The sequence below is a fragment of the Acomys minous genome (genome assembly GCF_964271855.1).
Source record: "Acomys minous genome assembly, chromosome: 19".
Taxonomy (NCBI): Eukaryota; Metazoa; Chordata; class Mammalia; order Rodentia; family Muridae; genus Acomys; species Acomys minous.
In genome coordinates, this window is record NC_140499.1 from 19,933,013 (window position 1) to 19,960,898 (window position 27,886).

Below are 27,886 nucleotides of genomic sequence, written 5' to 3' on the forward strand. Positions count from 1 at the left end.
TGGGCAACTGACACCTTGTCTTAAAGAAAAAACAAAAACAAAAACAAAATTTTTCAATAGAAAGGAAAAAACTTCTTTTGGCTTTTTTTCTTTTAGAGGCACCCCAATTTCTGCTTTGCAAACAATTCAGGCTACCACCACCACCACCACCACCACCACCACCACCCCGCCTCTCTCAGGACCCACTCTCAGCATCTGTGTGATCGGATTTAAGAGATGGCTTGGAATCCTTTGCCTGATGTTGACTATTCTGCCACCTGCCTTAGACAGCAAATGCAAACAGGACTCAGTAAGAGCAAGGGACACATGTGTTATGTGTCATATACCTGAACAGAAAGGTCATAAGGTCATGTACCTGGTCGGCCTGGCCCTTTGGGATGTTCTACTGCACTTCTTTACCATGAGTGAAGGAACAATACCGACTCTTTTGACCTTGGGGTGCACGTGGAAACTCTCACAGGGCCCTGATTTTCATTCCTTTTCCTTCAGGGGCACTGAATATGCTGGCTGTTCTCTGAGTGCCCCCCTCTCCCCTGAGTGCTGGCTGTGAGGTGTTACTTCTGAACTCCATGCTTTTGGCTTGACTGTGCTCCATCTCCCACTGAGCTGGCCATACAAGCTACGTGTGCTCTCCTGCAGAGAGTGTTGTGAAAACCTTTGCCACAGAAACAGAAACAAGACACGCGCTCTTGCACATGTGAATGCCAGCAACTTTTCTCTTATAACCTCTGGAACACAATTTCATCAGCTCAGCCACGTGACCAGGAGGAATTACCAGCTTGAAGACCATCTGGTAAGAACGATCCTTCAGCATGGCGCGTGGCACCATGCCCAGATACCTCAGGCATATCCGCCTCATCCTTAATTCCTAAAATACCCACACCCATGCGTTCCGACACAGCCTTATGGGTCTGCTCTGGAGCAGGGCGAAGGGGTCTAGGCCTCAAGTTGTTTGCCTTGAGGAATGTCAGGGGCTGCTGTGTTCCTGGGTTAGGCTAAGGTGTAAGTGTGGCTTCAGGACAGCGCTCATTCAGCTAGTTTTCCATCTATGAGCAGATATTCAGCCTGAGGGGCTAGTAATAGTGTCTGTGTCATTCCAGCACAACAACAGAGATGGAGTAACCCACACACAGGCGACATTTCTTTTTCTCAGTTCCAAAGGTTGGAAGTTCAAGGCCAAAGCACTGGCAGGTTGGTGTCTTGTGAAGGGGTTTGCTCATAGATGGCAGGTCTGGTCATGCTCAGGGTAAGAGGCGAAGAGCACCAGCCCAGTCACATGAGCAGAGCTGACGCCTAACCAGAGGCACAGACATTCAGCACTCACAAAGACAGGAAAGAGCCAGTTTATGCCCTGAAAGGCACCTACAGGGCGTGAAGGTCTCAGAGGAGGAAGGACAGCTGGCCCTTGCAGGTGCAGACGGATGTCACCCTGTTGTCACACTGGCCCAGGTAAGCAAGGGCCACTAGGGCTTAGGGCCACAGAGAGGGCACCTCTTAGGCTGGAAGGCTGTTAATAAAGGCTTTGTAGAGAAGAAAAAACTAGCCAGGCAAAGGAGAACTGTAGAGAAGTCTGGAGCAGAGAGAGCCCAGAGACCTGCCTCCTGCCTGGAGTGTGCGGTGGGAACAGGCCAGCTAATGGCGCACATTCCAACCCTCAGCAGCGTGTTGCTGGTGGTCAGGGTCCGGACCAGGTGTTTCCAGGTTCTTGGCTTTTAGCCAATGGATTGACAGCGAGGGCCTCATGAAGATTTGCAAAAGAAGCAAGGCCGCAAGAGTGCTCAACACCCCAGGGTAGACTTTAAACTAGTGTCTAAAGGAAGGAGACAGGTAAAGTTATTCAGGGGTATAGTTTGGGTGGCTCTCAGTTTTATCGATAAAATTAGGTCATATATTCACCTTTCTTCCTTTCCCTTCTTTCCTTCCTTCCTTCCTTGTTTTGAATTTTGAGACAGGGCCTCTCTATGTAGCCTTGGCTGTTCTCGAACTTTCTACTTAGGCCAGGCTGGCCTCAAATTCACAGAGATCCACCTGCCTCTGCCTCCCACGTGCTGGGATTGAAAAGAGTGCACCATCACACTCGGCCTACATTCACTTAGCTGTGCAAGTCCCTTCCCGACGTGCACCTAATTTCAATCATACGCACACGCAATGAATTACGCATAGGCATAAGATGGTAAGCCGTCTTCCTAAGAGATCACCAGAGGACACAGTTTTGACCTAGTTTGTTTGAACCCTAAGCGAGCTCAGGCCTGATTGGTCTTTTTGTTCTTCATATGTGGAGACATTGGGAATACACTTGAATAGGAATCATCTAGATTGTTTCCAGGGGCAGGGGAACATCATTATTCAGAGAGGGTGTATGCATAGCTCAGTGTGTGTGGAGGGCAGTAAGGGAGGGCTCTAAGGTTTCGAGGTGCATGGTTTAGACTAGGCTCACTTATTGTATGTGCATAGTGCATGCAGGTGAAGGTGCTGGGCTACCGAATACGTTATGACAGGAAGGAGCATGCATATCCCCAAACCAAATAGGGTCCCGGACAAAACTGTCCCCTAGGCTTGCCTGCCTCAAAAGGGCGTCAGCAAAGGAACTCCCTGTGGCCAGACCTTAAAGTGTTAAGAGAATGTACACACTTGTGAGGAGATCCTGCAGAGTGAATGGGAGGTGGAGGAAGAGAGGACCTTTTTGGATGGAGAATGTAGCAGGGTTCAGTGGTGGGCTTAGGAAGATTCCAGGTGCTGATGGACAGTGCTACTGGCACGTGGGGCAGGTGGGAGGAAGAACAGGATGGGGGGAGCCTGAGTGGCTTCCAATAGGAGGTGCTCAGGACATGCTATCCATCAGACCTCTAAGGCAGGAGTCAGGAGCGTTATCCAAGAGTGTACTGGACGATGGAAGAGAAGGCCCCTGAGAATTGGTGAAGGAGGCTGCTGTGACCAGAGATGGGAACAGAGGGTCTGTAGTTAAGGAGAAGGATGAAGGAGACAGTAATGGAGGAGGTGGCTGAGAGTTCTCCCTAGTATGAGTGGGAAAGTAGGAAAGGAGAGGTCCTGGACCTGTGTGGGAGCAGGTCTCGGCTGGCTGGCTCTCAGCAGCCCCAACCCTCCTTTACAGAGCTCACCTCACTGTCTAGGTAGATTTGTTGTACACAGATTGTGGGTTCTCTTTGTGAGAAGCTTCAGGAAGCTAAGCTGGAAATGAGTGCTGTCTCTTCAGGATGCACCACTGTCTACCAGCCAAGCCCCTCCATCCCGGGGCTCTCCTTTCCGGTGCCTCCCACTTCTGCTACATCTGAGATGAAATGGAAAGAAAAGAAAACCGCACAAAACAACATAGAAGCAAAACCCAAATACCCTTTCCACATAATTCTTCCCTTTTGGTTGTCTTTCTGCTTCTAAGATTTATTATTTTTAATTGTATACACCTGTATGTGTATGCAGGTGCCCATGGAGACCAGAGGCATCTATTCCCTGGAGTGACAGGTGGTGGCGAGCTAACGGATATGGGTGCTAGGCATGCACCCAACTGGGGTCTTCTGCAAGAGCAGCACACTAACTGCTCAGGCATCTGTCCCTCTGCGCACCTGTCACCTGGTGCTCTGTGCATCCTCCCTCCTGGACCACTTCCACTTCAGCAGGGGTGGAGGGCCATATGGCAACAGCAGTAGCCAGAGGGACCAGCATGTCCTAATCTTTCTTGGGTGCGAAGAAGGAAATGCCTCCCTTGGAAACCTCAGAGGGCAAAATCCAGAGTATAAACACCACCTTAGACCACAACACGTGTTTGAGTTTTAAACTTGTGGTTTTCTTTACAGTAAGGCAGCCACGGAGCAAGGTAGAACTAGGGCAGCAAGGAAGGTAACTTTGCCAGAAGGCTCTTCAGCCTTGGGGAGCCACTGTCCTCAAATACACAAGACTCAAAGACTAATAGAGGCCTCTAGGGATGTCATTACCCCAAGTGACATCAGGAGCTTCCTGCCTATGCCCATTGGAGACTTGGTAGAGAAATGTTTTCATGACATTTTAAAATTATATTTTTATTATTTGAAAAATCATAAAGTATATTTTGGTCACATCCACCCTCCCCTGCCTCCCTCTAGCTCCCCAAACTGCCCTCCTTGCCCCTTCTCCCCAACCTCACCATTTACTGTACCAAACACTCCTTCCCCCCAGGTCCTCTAATTCACTGAATTATAAAGAAAAAGCTTCTTGAGTAAATGTAGATATTTCTTCTAGGTACTGTTGAAATCATCTTACGGAGAATGCGACTTGACGTTGGAAAGAGATGGCTTTATCAATAAGTAGTACTACGGAGTGCTATCTATAGGACTTTAATGAATTCAATGGCTTATAAAATAACATCCATTAGGAGGTCATTTATGTTAGAAAAAAAGAAGAGGGGAAATAATCGTAGCTACAGCTATATAGTACTTGTTATATACCAGACACTGTTCTGGCTGCTTTGAATATTGGGCTCTTGGGAGCCTAAAATCTGCCCTCTGAATTAACCAGGTTCAGATGTTAAGTTTCTTAGTTAAAGTCATACAGCTACTAAATAGTGGAGCCGGGTTCTAACCCAAGCATTTAGTCTAGATTTTATCTTCCCCTCTGGGCGTGGCTCAGAGTTATATGAGTATATGAGTATAAACCCTCAAAGGAAAAGGTCAGATATATTCACATAAACTGAAAATGCCAGTCATCCTGGGAGAGAACTAAGAATTACATTTGGGGCAGTGAATTCCAATGCTCCATTAGGGGCAATTGTGAAGTTTCTTGAGTTTTCCTCCCAACAGAAAATGGTTTCACGTTACTTTTGAAGCTCGATGGCTTTAGCAATAATTGCTTTAAGAATTGTTGGGGTTAAGCCAGGCGTGGTGGCGCACGCCTTTAATCCCAGCACTCGGGAGGCAGAGGCAGACTGATCGCTGTGAGTTCAAGGCCAGCCTGGTCTACAAAGTGAATATAGGACAGCCAAGGCTACACAGAGAAACCCCGTCTCAAAATACAAAACAAATTATTGGGGTTAACGCAAGTGATTTGGAGCACAGTCGCCAGAGGATGTTCTTAATTGTGAACTCTTTTGTCCCTGGGGTCAGGATGGTTTTCATCTTCTCTTCTGGCCAATCTCATGACTTGCTTCAGAGACAAGATGGAAATGTATGTGTGCTTTCACTGGAGAACAGAAGGAATATGGCAAATGTAGTGTCCCAGAGCTGAGACGTGCCTTAGATACTGAAGCCCAGTTGGTCCAAGCCCATCACGCACTGACCTAAGCCAGGAAGGGATTTGTTACCTAGGTGTCTTGGCTAGGGTTTCACTTGCTGTAATGAAGCATCATAACCAAAGCAACCTGGGGAGGAAAGGCTTATACTTCCGTATCACTGGGCACTAAAGGAAGTCAGGACAGGAACTCAACCTGGAGGTTGAGCCTGGAGGAACCTGGAGGTAGGAGCCGATGCAGAGGTCATGGAAGGGTGTGGCTTACTCCTCGTGGCTGCTCAGCCACCTTATAGAACTCAGGACCACCAGCCCCGGGGTGGTACCACCCACATAGGGCTGCCCGCCCCCCCCCCCATCAATCCCTAATTAAGAAAATACTCTACAGACTTATCTACAGCCTGGTCATATGAAGGCATTTTCTGAATTGAGGTTCCTTCCTCTCAGACGACTAGTTTGTCAGGTTGACGTGAATCTAGACAGCAGATTACCTAATTACAACAATTTTAAAAAGGCATACTAATAATTAAGAAGTATTCCTATAGTCTGATCACAACAGAGTGAAACAATGAGGGGGAAAGAGAAAGCGGGGAGAGAGCAGGGAGAGAATATGAATTTAAAGACGGGTCACATTGTTGTGATTATGAAATCTGCAGAGAGCTGGCTGGCTACACATTCCAGTAGGAGATGATGTTGCAATTTTGAGTCCAAAATCTACAAGTTTAGTTAGGAAGCCCCAAACAGGCTGGCTCTATGCTGAATGCTGGAGGCAGGATTGTTTCGACAGTCTTAGAATGGGTTTGACAGTAGGCGGTCCATATGAAACAGGTGATTCCACATTGCAGTCATGCCTACAAAGAGCTTTCAACCCCACAGCTGGGCAACACACAGAATGAGAATACCCAGAGCGCGTCTCAGTGAACTAGGTGCTGGCTGTTCAAATGCATCCTAGCGATATTTGATTTTTTTATTTTTATTTATTTATCTATTTATTTATTTATATTCGTGACTGAGAAAGTATTCACTAGCTTTAGAGACTCAGTCAGTTGAGAGAAGCCTCTGAGCAGCATGTGTGGTATATTTCGTCCTTTACTCATTTTGCTTAACACAAATTGGGTTGTGATGTTGAAAGATCAACTGAGACAAAACAAGCAAACCTGAGGGTGAACAGGAAATAGGGCAGACTCACACTGTCAAATAGCATTTCCTATTTTGCTGCTAGTTAAAATGAGTTCACACATACAATGGGCTATTCTGCTGTTCTCCAGTGACGACAGCCGCAAGCTCTCCTCACAATTTAACTTCTCAGTATCCAATTCTAGGATCTCAACTAGATACCATTATGGGGAGAGAGAGAGGAGAGAGAGGAGAGAGAGGAGAGAGGAGAGAGGAGAGAGGAGAGAGGAGAGAGGAGAGAGGAGAGAGGAGAGAGAGAGAGAGAGAGAGAGAGAGAGAGAGAGAGAGAGAGAGAGAGAGAGAGAGAGAGAGAGAGAGAGAGAGAGAGAGAGAATATCTATTTGTGTGTGTCAGAGGACAATTTCTGAGCTTCTTTTCCTTTTATTGTGATAAAATACTCAGACAAAGGAAACTTAATGGAGAAATCATTTATTTTAGCTGACAACTCAGGGGTACAGTCCACTACTGTGGGGAAGACTAGGTGGCAAGGGCTTGAAGCAGCTGGTCACATCAGCACAATCAGAAAACAGCTATGAATACACACCACTGCTCAATTCACCCTTAAACAGACTGGGATCCCTGCCTAGGGGATGGTCCCCCCAGTCAAGACCAGTCATCCCACATCAAAGAACGTAATCAAGACAGTCCCCCAGACACAACCAGCTGATTCTAGGTTCTACCAAGCTGTCACCACCACCAAAAAGGTTGTTCCTCAGGGGCATCCACTCACTGGCCTGGAAATTCTTCAGTAGGCTAGACTGGTTGGCTACATGGGTTGTTGGGCGCAGACTGAAGACTTTCAAAGCCCTTTGCCATCCCAGTACTGGGGATATGAATGTGGAAACTGTGCCATAGGCCTGCTTGCTGAACTTAGTATCTGATGCTAATACCACAGAACTGTGGGGAAGGCAGAGGACCACCAGTTAACTACCAAAGGATGATTCAGACAGTTACTTTACTAAGTTATATGCTATCTAAAGACACTTAAAGGCTCAAGAAATGAAACCCCCTCACTGGAAAGTAGCAGGCTCACTCCAGTGAGCCTGTGCTTACACAACACGTGGGTAGAAGCAACGTGCTCACTTCTTCAAGAACTTTCTTCTGTGAGACAGGACTTACCTCCTCTCTCTTTCCCTATTTCTCACAGTGAGGGCAAAGGTCTCTCCACACAGGCCAGGCTTTTTACCCTCAAGAAAGCATATCAGGTCCAGGTCAGTTTCCATTTACCTTTATCACACAGTAGTTTGTAGTCTGTGTGTGAATGTGCACACACACGCAGGTGGCTGTGGAATCCAGGGAAGGGCATCAGATCCTATGGAGCACATGGGATCCATCCAACATGGATGCTAGGAGTCCTCTGCCAGAACAGTCCATGCCCCTAAGAACCATCTCTTCAACCCCTTAGGCCAAACTGAAGTGTTTCTCACCTTGTTGTTTCCCAAGTTCTCACTGGTATCAGCTAGGCCTTGTAAGAAGTGTCTGTGTTGACTGCTGGGTCTGGGGACAGTAAGGAGAAATGACTTCCCTGGAGCACAGTAATGTTGTTATCCTGGTCACCTGGGCTCACTCAGGTCCAGGCTGCTGGAGTGACTGCCTCCTGCTTGATCTTAAACTTGTGTGGTCTATTCCTGGCTACATTTAAACACCCTCTTGAGCTTCTCTCTTCCTTACCCCGTCTCTTCTTGTATCAGCAAATTCTTAATTGCAAACCAAATAAACAGAACTAAGAAATGCTGTTGAGATGCGCCTCCTAGGCTCTCTCTGAAGCCTTGGTGCTTGGGTTTATATTGCTTACTTTTTCAGTTCTCAAATTCACAAAGTGTATGGAGTCAATCTTATGTAGCTAGCAGTGCAGTAAAATCCGTGGAAAAATACTGGGCCTAAGACTGAAGCTGGATCATCAGGACAACTTAAAGGCACGTACCCACTATGAAGGCCTGGACCAGGTCCCCTCACTCAATACGGAGCACTGTAGCTGTTTCTGTCAGGAGCGAGCAGGGCAGTTAGCCAGGAAGGGGACAGGAAGAGTATAACCCAGGCAGTGGCTAGGGGAAGCCACAATTAAGCTGGAAGTAGCTTCATGTGGCAGTTAATGAAGCTGGTGAGGTGGCAAGCATGGCAGGGCTAAGTTTTGATTCTGGAGGTATTAATGAAGGCCTTTCTAGTCAGGGACACACCAAGCCAAATTTAGTTAGATTACCAACAGGTACCAAGTGACAAAAAAGAACCTGAGCAGAAAGACAAATTGGGCAGGGGGTGGCATCGCAGTTCTCCAACGGAGTATAAGCAGCAGGTGTGTAGGGATGATGTAGCAACATTTGAGAGATGTTTGGTGAAACTCAAGTCTTGAGTCAAGAGGATGCCCTGTAACCCAAACATAATGAAGGAGGAAGCAGGAGTTAACTGCTTAATTGAGACTTTTGGCCAATTCTTATTTTTATAACAAGCAAAAGCATATTTTCAATTTATCTTATCTTTGTTTTTGTCTTTTAGCCAAACCTACCATCTCACATACAAAACACTACACCGTAACTTCCATCCGAGAATGGTTAAAGAGCACACTTTAAGCACATATAGACATTCATCAGGCAAACTTACAAGGGGCTGGCTGGAGGTTTGGTCAGTGCTCACAGCACCTCAAGTGGTCCCTTGAATGAAGGCAGGACCTGACGGAAAGCTGCTGTCTAGCTTGGCGTCTTCCTTGGGGGGCGGATCTCAGCACAATGGAAAGGTGGACTTCCTGACACTGGCTGGGAACTGTACTCCTCTGCATGATGACTAAAGGTGTGTCTGGTCACCATTGACCTTTTCCCCATAGCCAAACAGGTCATGCTCTGATCAGTATTATTTACCAAGTCAACAGCTGACCTCAGTGGAACATCCTCTGCCATAGAGGCAGAACTATCATTCACTGCAGTAATACTCAACTCTCCTTTCAACAAGCTCAAAGAGAGCTTGTTGTATACATTTTCCAAGTAGAGTACTTCTAATCTTTTCTGGGGTAAGAGCTGTCAGGCCCTACACTGTTAACAAGGTCTTACTGACAGAGACACCTAGCACGCTGCCACTCTTCTTAAGTCATTGACAGGGGTAGGTGGTGAGATTCCCAGATGTGGATGCTGGTTCAAGGCATCTTTACTTTGAGGACACATTTGTCAAGTGCTAAATCAACACACCAACTTGAGCCTTGAAGCCTGTGGAAGTGGTGAATGGTTGGTCAGCAGCTCATGCAACTCTCAGGAAGGTGAGGAGAATGAGAAACTTCATCTAAATGGGTTTACCTCCCAATGCAAGGAAACTGGCAGTTTTTTCACAGTTCTACTCAGGGTACTTCTGTTCTGGGATGCTGCAAGAGACAAACATCTAAGTGATATAATAAGATTTACTGTTTTCTAAAGCCATTGTTTGATTTTACATGGAATGACTTTTAAATCAACTCTAAAGAAGCTGAATAATAGAAAATCGAGTGTAGAGAGCTGAGGAGATGGTTCAGTGACCAAGAGCACTGGTGTCTTCCAGAGCAGCAGAGTTCAATTCCAGTACCCACACGGTGTCTTACAAACATGGTAACTCCAGTAAAATGGGATTTGATACCATCTTCTGCCCCACACAGGCACTATGGTGCAGAGATACTTGAAGGCAAAACACCTATACACATATATTAAAAACAAAACAAAAACAAAAACCCCAAAACCTCAAATGTAGGGAACTGGACCAAATTATACATTTTATTTTTATTGTATGGCAAATATGGACCACACAACTCCAGAAGATGAATTTCAACATTTCTCCAACATGGCCTATCTTACGCATGACTGGAAGATTCAGGCTCAGTAGTAGGGAGAATGTATACTCTGGAGCTGGGGATGTAGCTAAATGGTTGAGCAATATGGGAAGTCCTAGGTTTGAATTCTAACACTGAAAGAAAAGAAAGAATATATTTTAAAGCCCCTAAAACCAGGTAAATTTGGGGGAAACATGCCAGCTACGGACCTCTCCAAGACGCTACACCACACTACCTGACAAGGAGACATTTGACTGGAATTAAGACATTATCTACAGAATACAGTTTATTTAAAGTCCAAAACACAAAACCACTTCCTTTAAAAAAGCAAAATGCATTGTTTTTACTGCATGAATACCTGGGCTCCTCACAGATAAGATAGATTATCAGCCTTCAGGCTTAATGGTTCAGATACACCAGTTTACTACAGCAGAGGACATACACTTTAACAAGGTGTTTTTAGAAAATATTTTACATAAAAAAGAAAGCATTTACCAACTCTTTAGTCTTCACAAGAGTTCTTCAGCCAGGATTTGGTGACTACCATAGAATATTCCAGTATGCTAAGGGTGTTGCATTTTGCACCCTTCTGCTTACTGTTGCATCTTTTGATGGCCTCTGCTTGCATTACACCCATGCAGGAACAAGTCTTTTAATGTCAACAAAACTTGGGCTTTTCTATGTGGGAGCAACCTGTCCCTGACCAAGAATCCATCATAATAAAGCCAAAATCTGGCCTAATTAGGGTCTGAAACAGACCTTTTTCAAGTAACGAAGAAGGAAACTACTAGCCATCGGCACACTGCTGTATTTTTATGTCAGCTCAGCTCCTGCTTGGAAGGCTGGTGCTCCTAGCATACCTACTGGTGCAAACAAAGCCGAAGCACCCTGTACACTGCACCTCGTCGCATCTTACCTGAGCCATCTACCAAGGTGGACCTGCCCTGCAAGTTACAGTGAGCAGGAGATGTGCACAGCTTTGCTAACCAGGGCCTGGTTTTCATTTCCAAAAGTTTTATTTTGTTTTGTCCTCATCCTGAATCAAATGCAGTCTTATTAGTATATGACACACTAGCTCATGGCTCTGCAGTGAGAGTCCAACTCGAGCTTATTTGGTTTATTGTACATGCTTTATTAAAACGGTTCTCGTATTTACAGCATCGCAGAAAGAGTCCCTCCCAAGGTGCTCTCACACACATCCAGACTCACCCACACAGACATTCATACCACGGCGCCACGCACCCACACCAGTGACATGTGAGGGTCAGACTCAAATTAGGCAGCTCTTGGGGAAGAGTTTTGATTTTTCAGTTTTTCTTGGAAAAGAAAAAAGCATAGGGGATGCATTTGGCCATCACAATGCGAGCTATTGTGTAGTAACACATGGCAGTTAACACTGAGTACTCCTCTTACATTCTACACACAGAGTGACACCAACCTCAGTCTCAATGCTGCTTGTAGTGACTTCTGAATTCAGAGGGGCTTTCCCTAAAAGTAATTCAAGTTTATGGAAGTGAAATAAGGCACAATTAATATTGATTTGACCTAGCAGAAGGAAGGGAAAGAAAGAAAACTGTTTTCAAATTCTCTTAGCTGGGAACTGCTGACTCCAATCCACTGGAAACCCCTCTAGCTTCCAAGCCATGCTTAGGATATTTTCCCTCTTCCCTGACAAAGCCCGGAAAGAAAGGTTTGGGAATTCATGTTTTAACGTTTCAGTGGCCTGAACTTCTTAAATGAATGTGCAACCCCCATTCCCCTGCCCAGGGCTCTTCCCTTAACACAAATGAAACACAGCCTGTGAAACAGGATCCCTAGCTGTTTTCAGAGATCTGCACACTTGAGTAGCAAATACCTATCTGGTTGTCTTTGATACTTTTTTGTTTTGTTTTGTTTTAAAAGAGAGACACGGAGAGACACGGAGGGGAGGCAAACAGGAAGGCAGAGAAGGGAGGGAAGAGAGGAGGGAAAGGGGTAAAAAGAACCTGGTGACTTTCTTGCTGTTAAGAAGGCCCTGTCTCCATTTCAGGAGGATGGAGCCCACCAGACATTACAAACAACTGCAACAAATTCATCCGCAGCACAACAATGCCTCGTATTCAGATCTTCATAGTGAACACATTATCTTGTGAAGTGTTTCTCACAGCAGGTGCATCACACCCAAAGACTGGACATTCTCTGAAAGGAGTAAGAGTTGCAGTTCTGAAGGCCCCTGGCTTTGGTTGTTCACAAAGTTCAGTCCTGTTTACTGTGATCCTTGGTGTCCTCCTCGTCTGTATACTCTGAGGGTTCTTCCCCGGGCTTTAGGAGTCTGCCTACATAATCATATTTTTCTGAAAGATACATCAAAAGAAAGACAGCAGTGGTTAATTTTGTTTCGCAACCTCACTGTACTGCACGAAGGCACTTTACTCCTAAGTTGCACAGAATATGCTCAAGTCCTCCAATGCTTCGTCTACATGCATGTGAGGCCTGGGCAGAAGGCAGCAGGGACTGGCAAGGCTCAGGGCTGCTCTTTAAAGCAGAGTTCACTGTCAGTGGGTCTTAACCACACACTATCAGTATTGCTTGGAGTTTTAAAATCTACATGTACGGACCATCTCAGAGCTGTCCAGCTTGGCTTTACAACATCATGAGCCTCGTAATGTGGCTGTTTCATTTGCTGGTGCCAGGGTTTGAACCTGGAGGCTTCAGGCAGGTCCTCTACACTGAGATCCACCCCCAGTCCTATTCTTTTAACTCTTAACAACCCCCAAATATCACAGTTAAAAATATTATAATCAAGCTGGGCAAGGTGGTGCATACCTTTAATCTCAGCACCTGGGAGGCAGAGGCAGGTGGATCTCTGAGTTTGAGGCCAGTTTGAGGTCTATAAAGTGAGTCCACGATAGCCCAAACAGAGAAGCCCTCTTTTGAAAACTCACTATTTCTCTTTCTCTTTCTCTTTCTCTCTCTCTCTCTCTCTCTCTCTCTCTCTCTCTCTCTCTCTCTCTCTCTCTCTCTCTGCCAGCACTTAGACTGCCATGAGTTTGAAATCAACTTAGGCCGCACACACACACTCACTCATGTATATATATAACTGGAATGTCTAAGTCATTTCAACAGTGGATTATAAAACCCCACGGCTTATATTTTGAAATATAAACACGCAGAAGGACACGGAGACTTCCTTGCGCTGAAGGAACATGGAGTGCTGGTGGCGGCAGAGCATGAGGTGGAGAGCCACAGAGGAAGCAGACCTGAGAAATCTTCTGGAGAGAAAAATGTTACAAAGTAGTAGGGACAAGGACCTCGCTTCTCTGGCTCTCTGGAGGCTCTGCAAGGCCTCGGCTGCAGCATCGCTCTTTCCTCTCTCATGCTCTCTCCATAGATCTGCTACTCTGCATGCTTTTATGTGTTACGCGTTTAAGTCAGAAGCTTGTATACAGCTTCTAAATTAAACATGTTTGTTTTCTGTCTGGAAGTAAAACCTAGGCTGAGTGAGTCTGCTGTGGAGCGGGTTAAGGTGGGATCTGCACCCAGGAGAACCAAGACAAGTGCCAAGGAGCCCCCAGAGCTGCTCCACAGACCCAGCAGGAGATGAATGGCTCAGGTGATGCCACAGGAGGTAAAAACTGACGCTGTGAGGGCACGACAGAGGAACAGCACTCCTTCTCTGCCATTCAAAGTTAAGAACAAACCACCCGCAATGCATTATCATTAGTGTGGATGCCACTAATTCATTTGTTGCTGTTCCTGGTTGGAGCCCAGGGCACAGGAAGGTCATGCACTGTGTACTACTGTGCTTCACACACCCTAACCCTTCAGCTTTTTAAAAAGACAAGCCCGTATTTAACAAAACCAAACCAAACCATTCCTTAATGAACAAGTCTTAAAAAAAAACAATTGAAAGCATCACAATTTCAGACTGTTGGGCCCAAAGGCACATGCTACCTCATCTGGTGCTAAGTACATTTTCAAATACAGACTTTCAACCCAATTGTCATATGTAAGTTATATTAATATTTAGTGGTGTTTAAAATACGTCCTAATATGATGGAACTGAAAATAGACTGTGTCCTTCAAAGCATGGGCAATAGCATATAATCCTGTTTTCCAACGACTCCCGGAATGAACCGACTGAAGATACCTTTAAACTGCATTTCCCATTCTCGAACGCTCTCCATCTGTACCGCGTTCAAATCTGAGAGGTCATCATACTCATCTCTAAGTGCATCCTTATCCAGGCAGAATGTCGCCAGGCCCCTGGAGGCGTCCCTGCCAGCAAAGATCCCATATGGGCCCGCTGAAAGAGAGAGAGACAACTTAGAGCCCAACACCATTTTTGAGTGTCTAAACATCGGGGTCCTCTCCATGATTTGCTTTTGGTACACAACCTTAATTCCATAATATTAAGATTCTGGATGAGATTTGTTGGAAATTTCCTTTTTACTAAAGTAAAGCTCTTTACTGAAAATAAATTCACTTCAGATATCCTGAAACTTGCATGCTGGGAGAGGAGGGGTCAGTGGGACCCACCCCATGAGCGGCTCCATGCTCCAGCAGGTGGCCCTACACCCATGCACACACTGACAGCACCACATGGACACAGTGGGTGTCTAAGAAACACTTCAAATCCAGAGCACAAAGTTGTGGTGGGGATAGGGAAGGGACCAGAGGGGAGGCACAGGGTGGATTTGACCAAACACATCATGTTCCTGTATGAAACACATATGTTCCTGTATGAAATTCTCAGAACAAGAGAAGAACTTTAACAAAACTCTTTTGTGTGTTCATGTGTGCATCAATGTCAGGTGTCTAGCGCAATCTCTCTGCCTTATTTTATTATGACAGAGTCTGTCTCATTAGCTCAGTGATTTGGCTCAACTGGCTGATCAGACAATTCCAGAACCCTACCTCTCCACCTCCCCAGCATCAGCGTCAGCATCAGGCATGCACAACAGGGCCTTGCTTTTAATGCAGCTGCTGGAGATCTGAACTTAGTCCCATGTGCGCACCTACCCCACATCTTTAAGACTTAACTGTTTGTACCTCATACTGCAGAAGCTGCCCAAGAAATCTGTTCAAAATGTTTCTTAAAAAGATTTAAATGATAACAAGATTTCCAAAATATAGAATTCTACAAACGCCAAGTTCTTTCAAGTTTATGAGCTCCTCTATAGATGGTAAGTCACTCTGAGGAAACAGTTTTAAAAGCACAGTTAGAGGCTTCACTTTCAGGAGCAGCCAGTTCCTGCCTTGACCGTTATGAGTGACACTTCAGAGGGCACACTGCATCCTGCTTTGGGTCTCAGGAATCCAAACTCAGGTCACACAAGTGCTGTTATCCACTAACCCATCTCCCAGGCCCAAGGGAACTATTAATTTAATAAAGAGGCTATTAGAATAACGTATTGCCTAACTAAAGAAAACAAAGAGTAAAACTGCCTGAGTTTTTAAGTGAACAATGACCGCATGTGTCCTCACGTGAAAGCATTTAGGAAACTCCATGTTAGATGCAGAAAATACCTGCAGCTTCTGAGACAAGAAATCAAGTCTGCCATAATCAGAAGTGCACCTTGCCACTCACGAGCAGGGATGTGGATTCCTGGCTCAACTTTTTGTTTGTTTGTTTTTGAGACAGGGTTTCTCTGTGTAGCTGCAGCTGTCCTGGACTTGCTTTGTAGGTCAAACTGGCTTTGAACTCACAGTGATCCGCTTGCCTCTGCTGGGATTACAGATGTGGGCTACCACACCTCTGACTGGATTTCTTGTAAACATGGCTGGGGCAGGAAGTTCACTCTTGGAGAGGCCTATTGTGTGCAGCTAGAACGGCTTCCCCCAGGTTTGACCATGAAGGTGACAGGTGTGCAGTGCCTCCAGCTTCTTTAATTATTAAGCATTCTCCATGTTACCAACGGGCCTTAGGAGACTAACACAAATTATAACTAAATGGCTATATTTTTTCTCACTTGAATGGATGTAATTATGATTTAATTATTCTCCCAATAACATGAACATTGTTTTGTTTCCTTAAAGGTGTCTTTTATATAAGAAAAAGGACAACATTTATGACTTTGAAACTTTGCCTATGATCTCAACTAACACTCAAGGAGTACTAAGTGTTTAGAAAAAGAAATTTAATATAGTTTCTACTTACAGAGTAAAATTCAAAAGTTCATTAAATTAGAGTTAACTATTTTAGAGGAAATGTGAACTTTTAAAACAAGCAAGATAGGCTTCTGGGGTAATTAAGTAGAAAAGACCCCAGCTACAGCACCCATCCCCCACTCCTTTTGTGCAGAATTCTCCGAGCTTTGTAAAGAGAACACATGTAAGCAATGAGCAAAGAGTGAAGGTGGGCTTTTTGTTTCTTGAGAAACAAAGATGACCACAGTCTAATGCTTAAAACAGTGGCAAATAAAACAAAGGAAGCATAATAACAAATGACTATCTATAGACAGCAACAAGCTTGAAGAGGAAATGGCAGTTTCTACTTTTTAAAGAATTTCCCTGTAACTTCATACTTTGGTCCTTTCAGATTTTCACAAAGAAGGAGCAGATTTTGTCTTTCCCCTTACTTTGGCAAATTAAATAAATAAAATAAAATGAAATAAAATAAAATCATAGAGTGCAAAATTCAGCGACTCGCCTAACATTCCTGACAGACTGGGATATACTATCTCCCTTTTCTCAGCACTCCAAACCCTGTCTCCAGGCAGCGGAGGCCCCGCAGCCCGGGGCAGCACTCTAAGGCAGCACTGCACCACTCACCACCGAGGCTGCCCTGGCTCTTTTCACTATTTACTATTTTCAGACAGTGTCACTAGGGTGCCCACGTCTGCCTTCAACTCACTATGTAGTCCTAACAGGCCTTGAACTTGTACTCCTCTTGCCTAGACCTCCCATAGATCTGGGATTGCAAGCTTGTACCTGTGTGGCCTGGAAGTTATTCTGCCAGGCATATCATAGTGTAAACAACCATGAAACATATCTGAGTGACGCAAAGGTGAGAATGATGATCAGTGCTTAAGAAAACAACACACAGGCCACACTGCAGGCCCAGGGCCAACCCTCAGCTACCAGAAAACCCTCAGCCTTTGAGTATGCGCACGTGCGCGCACACACACACACACACACACACACACACACGCACATGCGGGCACACACACACACGCACATGCGGGCACACACACACACACACAGTGGGTTCTCATGTCAATTTCTCTGCCAGTTTCCCCAGGGGTTAACTTTGAATAAATAAATTTGCTTATCTTCTGTTACTAAAATAAATTCTAGACAACACTGGTTTCTATCAACTCATTATAAAGGAAATGACTGAGTGATATATTCCTCCACTCCTTAGGCTACACGCAGACTTGTGTGGAAGCATCGGCTGGTGAAGGTCTTTGCTAAGAGGCTCCCTGCGCCATGCTGGAAGGCCACTGAGGAACCTAAGCAGACTAAGAAGCAGAGCTGGGACTGGGCAGCTTATCTGATGAAGGCAGGCTTTGAGGTCTAGCAAAAACATGTCTCCCCACACTCACAGCACAGGGCACAATTCCTCCCCTCAGACACCCTCCATAACAAGCAATAATACCAGCAACAGTATTTTGTTAACTATACGTGATTGTTCATAAAAAACAAAAACAAAAAAACAAAACAAACAACAAAAAAGGCAGCTACCCAAGAGAAGCACATCTGATCTAGTGTTAGGCGTCTGGTATGATTTACCAAAATAGTAAAGGCTGGTTTCTGAGAGTCAAGACTTATTTAGACATTATTATGATGATCCCAACCAAGTAATCAGCTATGATGGTGAATATACTTGGAATTCTGATTGCTGCCTGGACTCAGGTAGAACACTCAGAGGCGCAGCTCCCAGGCAGCTCTGATATAAAGAATCCATAAAGTACAATAAAGTGGGATTTATGTAAGGCGAGTACGTTCAACTGTGGGCTAACGTGAGTGTCGTGAACATGTGCAAGGTAAGACTGGCTAAGCTAGGGTGCTCCATAGGGTAAGCAGATTAGATAGATTTCTGACTCAATATTGACTCTTCTTTTTTTGAGACAAGGTCTCATTATGTAGCCCTGGGTGGTCTCAATTCACAGAAATCAGTCTGCCCTACCTCCTGAAAGCTGGGATTAAAATTGTATATCACCATAGCTGGCTGTGACTTGGCTGGGTGTGGTAGGCACACTTATAATCTCAGTGTTCTGGTGGTGAGAGCGGGAGTGCTTTGAGCCTGAAGTCTGCCTAGTGAGACAAACAAAACAAACAAGTGTGATACAACTGTGCAGAATGGTATGACATATTTTTGAAATAGCAACAAACTATCATATGCATTTAATGAGCATATGATTACTCATTATGAAACAATGATATAAAATAATAAGCAGAAAATGTGGCAAGTGTATAAAATTTATAACAAGTTGACTATAGGATAAGAAACATTCCACAATATTTTAGTTATCTGTGCTTTAAACTGCTATTTCTGAAGTTCCTGTAAATATAGAGACCATTTACACTCTAATCTGGGCAACTCTAGGATTTGTAGAGCCAAGACAGTAAGGCTGAAGAATGTTTCTGTCAAGACAAGACACTTGTACGCTTGGGGTTGGGGGGAAGGGGGACCCAACCAAGTGACACAGTGATGCTGTATCTTCAAACATAAGGCGGAGAAATTATTTTATCTGCCTAAAGTTGAGACCAAATGAGATGTTTCATACAATGATGCTACTACATATCACTGAAACTCCTGTCTTGTTTCTGAATGTCCAACCAGAGGCTTGAGAATACAGAAAAGTGTATCATCTGCAGGAAAGAGGGCAAGCGGGAAAGCGGGAAAGCCATCGTGTTAAAATCAGAAAGACAAAGAGCCCATGCATATGTCACATCGTGACTACACATTAAAACACACATACACGTGCACTCGTCCCAAAGGAAGGGAGGGAATAAGTATAGGACATAAATCTGACTACATACAGCCACAGGCCTAAAGCACTACACAGAGCGAGACTCAGCTAAGTGGTGGGATGCTTGTCTAGCACAAGGGAGGCCACGCCTAGAACTACACACACACAAGCAAAGGAAAAAATGTTCTGCACAGCTGGTGAGGGCTCAGGAAAGGGTGTCGCCAAGTACACTAACAACCTGAATTCTGATACTCAGATCCCATGACAGGAGGAGAACAGATTCCTGAAAACTGACCTAGAAATCTCCATATATTCACTGAGTGTCAGCATTTATGAACACACACAATAAAATATCAAAACAACGAGGGCTGGAGAAACGGTCCAGCAGGTAAGCGCACTGGCTACTCAGCTGCAGGGTCTGGGTTTGACCCCAGCACCCACACGGCAGCTCGCAACTGTCTGCAACTCTAGTTCCAGGGGATCCGATGCCCTCTCCACGAGGCACCCCGCATGCACACAGTGCACAGGCATAATGCAGCCAAACACCCATACACATAAAATAAATTTAAAAATTAAAAACAGACAAAGCCAAACCAACAACAAAATCCCAGCTATACATAAGAGGAAAGAAAAGCACTAAGGACATATTTGCAGCAAAGGCTGAAATGATGAGCGTCATAATTGAAAGAAAATGCAGCAAGGAATCTATGTAGAAGAGAAAATTACTCAGGTCTTCTCCCCCTCCCCTCCCCTCCCCCCAATCCCTGAGACGAGCTTTCTCTGTGTAGCCTTGGCTGTCCTGGACTTGCTTTGTAGACCAGGGTGGCCTCGAACTCATAAAGATTTGCCTGCCGCTGCCATTACAAGCATGTGCCACCATGCCCAGCTGATTCAGGTTTTCTTAAAAGAGGCCCAGTTTTGGGCTAAGGAGATAGTTCAGTTTTTAAAATGCTTGTCCTGCAAGCAAGAAGACTTGGGCTGGCAAGATGGCCTCAGCAGAAAGTCACTTGTTGCCAAGCTTCATGGCTGAGTTAGATAACTGGGTCCTACATGGAAGAAATGACTCCAGCAGGTTATTCTCTGATCTCTACATGTGCAGCCTGCTGTGCCTCCTTCTGTGCACATTTACACACATGCTCTAAGTAAATGTATACTTAAAAAGAAGACCCAAGTTCAATCCCTAAAATCTACATTGAAAATTATAAAAGTGGGTGTGGTGGTATGTTCGCACTCCCAGCATGCAGACAGGCCAATTTCTTGGGCTCCACTAGCCAGCCAGCCTTATCCAGCTACTGAGCTCTAGGCCAGTGATGGGTCCTATCTGATAAAAAAAAAAAAAGGTAGACAGCAACTGGGGACACTCAAGGTTGGCCTCTGGCCTTCATATACATGCACGCATACACGCACTCATTCAGAATAAAAAATGCAAATTACATAACTACTGGAATGCTGTTTTCGCCTCAGCCCCACAGAAAGCAAGCAGGGTAAAGCTCCACATTTGTGACGAGGATGGGAACAGGCATCTTCATGAAGTTCGCATAGGTCAAACTCTCTGGACAGCAACTCCAAATGAGGTCCACACAGTAAGCATGGCCACACCACCAGCGTTAGTAATTCTGCTTCTAGGACTCACAGCCTGCTGTTAACAAGATAACAGCCACACGGCATGAGAGGCTCTCAGGATTAGCATGTACACTCATGTTCAGATGGCTTGACTTGCACAGTACAGCTCTGCAACACTCAGACTGCAGAGCAACATGAGGGGGCTCTCGGGAAGAGCCTTACTTCTCTCTCTAAATCCTTTAGGGTTTTCAGTCTTGGGCATGCAGTTTTTCTTTTAAAACCTACACACAAGGCCTTATTGTGGGACCTAAAGCACTCTACAGTAGTACGTCCACAATGGACAGTTCATGGAACACCCCAACATATGGACAAGAAACAAAGAATGCAGTGACTGGTGGCAAGAAGATGCAACGAAAATGACAAACTATAGGAAGAAAGCACCACCAGGTCAGCAGACACTGGTGCCCCAGAAATAAAAGGAACAAAGAAGGACTCAAGCTGTTTGAGTTATTAAAAACTAAGACATGGGACATAAAAAACATAGAAGAACAGATGAGAAATTAATACACATTTATCCCTCTTCCAGGGGGAAGATGAGAGAGAATGCAGGAGGCAATAATTTAAAGCCAGGTTTAAATGTTCAAAAATGAATGAATGACATGTATTTGCAGACTTTTTAGCAGAATCCGCATGTTAAAAATCAAATCTAGGGGCCTGGGGAGAAGCTTAGTCAGTGAAGTACTTGTTGCACAAGCGGGCCTGATTCTGGATCTCCAGCACCCTACAGCACGCTAGGTATGCGCTCCCCCCAGCCTGGCATGGAGCATGGCTACAAACAGACTCCTAGAGCTTGCAGGCAGCCTAGCCAAACTGGGGAGCTCCAATTTCAGTAAGACCTTGTCTCAAAAAATAAGGTGGAAAGAGGCTAAAGAAGAAAGTGATGCCCACTTCTGTTTTCCACATGCAGCGCGCGCGCGCACACACACACACACACACACACACACACACACACACACACACACACACACACACGAGAAGAAGCCAGGACAGAAAAACCGTCTCAACAACAAGCAGAGGGCAGTGACACACTCTTCTCTAATGAAGGTGTAACAAGAATCTACAATTTCATATTATTACTCCTCAACAAGGACAGATAAAGACAGATATATTTTTCCTACCAGAGAAAAGAACTACAGGCCTTCTATTAAAATGAAGACGGAACTACAAGAAAGATTGAGGTTCAAGAAATGGTAGATTTTCAAAAAGGCAACCGCATAATAAAGACCGAGTTCCATTCCCAGCACCCACACTGGGCAGCTCCAGGAGATATGACTCCTTTTGCTGGACTCTGATTTTATATATATTTATTAGACACACAGACACACAGACACACAGACATAGGGACATAGATGAGAAGTAAAGCACCTGCCCAAAGCGCCCGGGTTGATCTAAGACCAGGAAGGAGAAAAACCTGTCAGGTGACAATAAGGTGTCCTCAATACGTAAGTTTTCCTAATTTACATGGAATGGTATTTGGCTAAAATTCTTCCACTGTTCCAAAGGAGAGATCAATATCTAACCTATATCTTAACATCACCAGAAGAGAAACAGAGGTGTCCAAATCAGCAGAGATGAGAGAGGGGAGGAAATGAATTCTAAGCACTAGCAAGTAGAGTGAAGATCCAAGTGGAGTGTTTTCTAAAGTGAACTGTGTTCAGAGCACTCCTAGTCACAAAGATGTGGCCAGAGGCTGTGTTAAAAAAAATGTTGGAAACAATAATATTGAAGTTATAAAAACATAAAATGCTAATGAGTTTAAAATCTAGTTATATGTTTTTTAAGAGAAAAAAATAAACCTGCACAAGTTGGTTTCAACGGCTAGAGTAAGAAACCTTGCGCTAACTACAAGTAACTAAAGAAGCCAAACCTGAAATGTCAATGGCTGTGACAGGGATGGGTCTGACATGACAGGTCTAGACACAGTGCTAATGGCTTCCATGCACTCACCCAGCTCTACAGTAAGACTAGCAACAACCCATTCAAACACTCTCATACTCAAGCTCTGTGCAGCTGGCCCCTTCAGGTTTAAAACGTCACACTTTCTAAACACCCAAATAATCCTTGATCATATCCCTATTTTCATTATAGCGTACTTTTTTCCTACAGAGTTTAACTCCATACTGGGATGTGTTTGTACACTGCCTATCCTCTTCAAGCAATGCTAACTCCATGGATACGGCCTGGTCTGTGCCAAAGACTAATTCAATTTCTGAAAACACCTTATTTAAAAATGGAGACGAGGCCTTATATTAAAAGCTCTTGAGAAAGGGTACAGGCACCAAGAATTATATAGTGCTGTCTGTCATGCATACATGGGGAGGAATGGGCTACGCTAGGTAGTCCAAAGGGCCTCGAAAACCATCTGGACAGTTCAGTAAATCTGACTGGTTCTTACTTCTAATCTCAGCCAGCACCCTCTCATTTTAATGCTTCAGTATTTAATACAATACAGTTCCCCAAAACATTAAAAGCAACGCAGTGAAGCTGAATTCAGAAGGGGCATCCAAGTGGACACTATGGAAATGATCAGCACAACAGAGAGTGCTTCTGAACTTTGTTTTCTGTCAAGACAGGGACTCACAGCACAGCCACTCGAGTCAACTGCGTAGGCCAGCTGTCCTCCAGCTAAAGGCTCTCCTCCTACCTCTGCCTCAACAGTGCTACCATGAAAATGTGAGTTCCCATGCTTAGCTTCTTCAGGAATTTTTGCTAGTCCCTTCATCTTACTGGTAGCTAACAAGATGCGTGTGGTAACTAGCCCAACAAGAAACCTAGTTGGCTTCAAAGCAAGAAATTGTAATGACAGCTGGATTGTGACAACTCTAGAGATATCCATGCTGCAGTAGGTCAGGCTGGGTTTGGCCTCTATGTAGCAATTCTTGCTTAAACTGCAGTTTTGAAAATTAAAATGCTGAATAAAAGTTAACATATTGGAGAGAAGATTAAACAGGAGGAAGGATTCAGGTTCATGGGCTCCTTTACTCAGCCTCCTATTAGGCAGCGAGTGACCTTTTCCTCTTCAGTGGAATTTAAGAGGTAAATTGGCTATGGCCTTGGCATATATCAACAACAGAGTAAGAGAGAGAGAGAGAGAGAGAGAGAGAGAGAGAGAGAGAGAGAGAGAGAGAGAGAGAGAGAGAATATCAAATAGCCTAAGTATATGCTCTTTTTTTGCCATTCCAAAGAATAAGATTCACAAAGCTCTACTGCAGTAATCGATAACTGTTGGGATTTAGACCTGGTACAAACAGCTAAGGTGCCTTTTTAACCAAAGAGAACCTGGCCTCCAGGTTCTCCCAGCATCCCTCAGTCCCTACTTGTTACAGGGCATGGCTGGCATCTCTGCCCTTCCCCTCTCCTCCCCATCGCCCTCTCCTGCATGGCAACTTCCCTGGCCTGGGACCAGTGAACCTGGCAAGAGCTGCCCACCAAAAACCTGTATTTTGTTTACTCTAATTTGGCTTGAATTAGTTCATTTCATCAGGCAGCAGAATATCTATCAATAATGACTTAAGGTTATTCCATTAATATATTCAAAACCTATTCCATATGTAAGCATGGACTTGATGGATAATGTGAGGCCTGTTGGACTTGGGTTTGATTTTCAGTGTGGCCACTTAGGAGATAGGTGTATTAGAGCAAAATCTCCAAGTTCCAGTCTTCACAAATGTAAAATGAAAATATAAATATCTTGTAGAGCCATTGTAAAAAAATACACGAAAGATGCTCAGGAAGTGGAGCATGAACTTCTGTTTGCTGAATTCCACTAGAACTCCAGGGAAAGCAGGAGTACAGCACTCTATGAAGCCCGAGGTTTAGTGTGGTAGCCACATGGCAGAACGTTTGGAAGGTTACCGAATAACTCATTTTAAATTCTATTAATTTAGTTAGTTATCTGTGGCTTGGGCTACCATACTGAGTAGCTAGAATAACATAAAAGCCATGAAAATATAATTATGTTTGAAGTTCAAAATCTGGGAAAGAGCCAGAAAGGGGAATACAGAAAAGCCAGTAATAGGGCTCTAAGTGTATCCCAGAAAGTGTCTACCAGAGTATATAAAGTTTGTGGCCAAACATATCTGGATTTTCCAGATTTATCTATGTGACCCAAGCCATAAACCTCAAACTCATCTGTAAGGCAGGTACTTTGCAACTTCACCAAAGAACTGTAAAAATGGCAAATGAATGATCCAATATGGCAGCTGCTCGGAACTTCAGTTTCCTACATGAGCATTCTTTTCAAGAGAGCCAAGTGCCTGACTATTATGCTACACATAAATACAATACTGACAACAAAGTCAACACATTCTGTCGAATAGCTGGCAATGAACTACATTTGCATAACTGGCATTTAATTTTATTTTTTAAAACCGGAACTTTAAAGATGCACAGCTAAAAGAGAATGTGTTCAGTATTATGGAGGGGAAAAAAAAAGCCCTCACAGAACGATTTTTAATCCTAAAACATCACTGCAAAATGGGAGTAGATAGCCGTTAGGCATAAAAATAAGCTTTTCAGCTGTAGGCTGAGTTTTTCAAATTACTAAGATTCTCAGGTGGAGAACTGTGGGCTGAATTATAAACTAAAATATCATTTCATTTATTTGAGAATAAGATGAAAATTAAAGGCAACACTTAATTTTACATTTATGTCCTAGCCAAAAATACGGCATCAAGACTCCTTTAACGTACTTTTAACACTTTCTGTCCATGGAAAAAAATCAAGAATCTAAGCTCTCAAGCTGCTCTGGAAACATTTAAGCTCTTCTCAGTAATAAAACCCTCCACATATTCCTATCAGACTGCTTATTGATATGTGTAATAAAATAACTGTGCATCATAACAAGGAGGTGGTTCTCTATTTTTCTGTTTGTTTTCAGACAGGGTCTCACAGCCCCAAATAGCCTGGAACTCACAGAGATCCACCTGCTTCCACCTCCAGGGGGCAAGGTTAAATGCCTGCATCACCACACCCAGGGTGGGTCTACATTATCATCTGAGGAATGCCTGTAGCACTCCAGCCCCAGACCCACTTGCTCTACACTACACCTCTTAGTTTTTAGCTTCTGCCACATTTAGCTCTTTGCTAATGTATAAAGGACTAGTAATGGTTCTTTTTACAAATATTACAGGCAGTCTTTAGCTACTGAACACACTGGCTCAATGTCACTGGGGGAAAGGCTATAGCTAGGTACAAAATCTGTGTAAATTCTCGACTTTAAAAAGTTTATTTGACTTGGTCTGTGTAAATAATGTACTTTGGTCCTATTCTCTTGTCCCACATGCTCTTAAACAAACAAACAAAAAAAGTATTTGCTATTGGAGCTGATGTAAGATGTATTTGTGTTTATATATCCAGAGGAAATACACACATACTATATAATACGAAACATAAAACTAAGAAATAAACAGCTCCAACACCAAATGCTCCAGTTTCTTACCTCTAATCCAATCAACAAACCAAACACTTCTAAAATAGCATCCAGCTGAGCAGTGAAATCAAAAGCATATTCAGTGTCAATAAATCATGTGCACTAACAAAATTAAAGGGAAACTTTTTTTAAAAAGTTTAAAAGTTGGATGTACTCTTTCCAGTAATGAGTCACTTTGGGTCTCTATTCTTATTATAACTGCTCTCTCTCTTTAAAGCTTAATATCAACCACTGCATAATCAGACACACAATGTCGCTCAATTTTATGGGCTACCAACAGATACCCCGAGTCTGAAGTTTGGTTGCATAATATGAAACACAGATTACCACTACACTGCAAAAAAGGGCCTCTATTGCAACGACCTTCCACATAGCTTTTTTTAAAAGTAAAGTTGTAAAACCTCCAACTTAGAGAACCAGTGCATGACTCTTCTATGTCCGCCCCCCCTCCCATTTTGCTAAGGGAAAATACAATAATTATCAACGGGTATTTGAACACTTATCTTACTTTTAGCAGAGAGAGAGAGAGAGAGAGAGAGACAGGAGGGAGGGAGAGAGACAGAGACTGAGAGAGACACGCCTGCCTGCTGGGCAGATGAGCTCCACCCCCACACTCAGGGCCAGTATCTTTCAGTCTTACTTATTAAGGTTTACATTCTGATTCGTCCTCATCTCACATACAGCTGTTAATCTTGGAAAGCATCTTGGAACCAAAACTGGCTTTTTAGAAAAAGAAAGAAAACGAGTTCGAGTGGTTCTTATACCGAGCTCCACAAGCGGGAGGGTTGAGACTTGAAACTACGTGTCCCTAACCCTGGCTCTATTCAGACTAGCCCGGGGAAGGAAAGAGCAGGCAAGTGTCAAACAGACGATCCAGAATAAAAAGAAAGCTGTAACTTACACCGGGCTGAAAACTTTGGGTCGCCACCACTTCAGCCATCTCCTCATCCCTCTTGCCCCCACAAAGCCCAGAAATCGAAAAGCTCAGGAAAAGGGTTGAGAACCAACGTGACTAGTGACAACTCTAAGAATTTTGAGAATTTCAGCCTCAGGAAAAGCTGCGAGGAGACAAGGGCTGGGAAAGGCAGGAACGCCGAGCGCTGGCTGGTTTGTGGGGCGCCTCTGAGCTCTCCCTACACTCACCCCCGCCCTACGCTAGCAGCTGGGGGCGTGCACGGGGCGGCCGTCCAGGTGCGGGGCCGCCGCGGGGGATAGGGTGTCCCGGGGACCCCGACATCCCCTCTCTCTCACCGGGGCCGTAGAACTTGCTGCCTTTGGTTACGTCGAACACTTTCCCATTGACCGCGAGCAGGATGCGCGGCGTGCGCGCCCCGTCGTACTGGCGCAGCTGCTCCAGGCTGAAGTCCCGCTTCTTCATGCGCGGCAGCGTGGCGGCCGGGCTCTCCTCGCCTGCCCCGGGCCCGGAGCCCAGACCCCGTCGCCCCCAGCGCACCCACAGCCGGTAGGCCCCCAGCAGCACCAGCGCCACCAGCGCCACGTTCAGCAGCATCTCCCCGCCCGTCGCCAGCAGCGCCGCCACCCAACTGCTACTCGCCGCCGCCGCCGTCGCTCCCGCGCTGCCCGGGCTCCCGTCGCCGCCGTCGCCGCCGCCACGCTCCCCGCCGCTCCCCAGGGTGCCTAGCTTTACGTCCCCATCACCCGCCGCCATCACTGCCCGCCAGCGCCTTCCTCCTCCCGCCCCCTGCCCTCCCCAGGCCCGCGGACCCGCCCACCGGGCGGCGCGCGGCCAATCACGTGAGG

General features: G+C 44.9%; 2 protein-coding genes and 1 long non-coding RNA gene across 3 annotated transcripts in view; 2 read left to right on the top strand and 1 right to left on the bottom strand.

Moving 5' to 3' along the window:
- Nucleotides 1-20,149, top strand: part of LARP1B (La ribonucleoprotein 1B) — a 132,589-nt gene extending 112,440 nt beyond the window's left edge. Inside the window, exon 12 of the mRNA XM_084769345.1 lies at nt 20,129-20,149. Coding sequence (XP_084625471.1) covers nt 20,129-20,134 — 6 coding nt within the window. The 3' untranslated portion in view covers nt 20,135-20,149. The remainder of the gene's footprint in view (nt 1-20,128) is intronic.
- LOC311590408 lies at nt 1,290-12,066 on the top strand. The gene is made up of 2 exons (XR_014776873.1): nt 1,290-1,449; nt 8,884-12,066. It is a non-coding gene; the product is annotated as an uncharacterized lncRNA (long non-coding RNA).
- Nucleotides 11,283-27,822, bottom strand: PGRMC2 (progesterone receptor membrane component 2). The gene is made up of 3 exons (XM_084769348.1): nt 27,377-27,822; nt 14,304-14,459; nt 11,283-12,507 (listed from the first exon to the last, which is right to left on the bottom strand). Exons 1-3 carry the CDS (start codon nt 27,792-27,794, stop codon nt 12,410-12,412), a joined length of 672 nt encoding a protein of 223 aa, XP_084625474.1. The 5' UTR covers nt 27,795-27,822; the 3' UTR covers nt 11,283-12,409.
- Nucleotides 27,823-27,886: the final 64 nt, after the last annotated feature.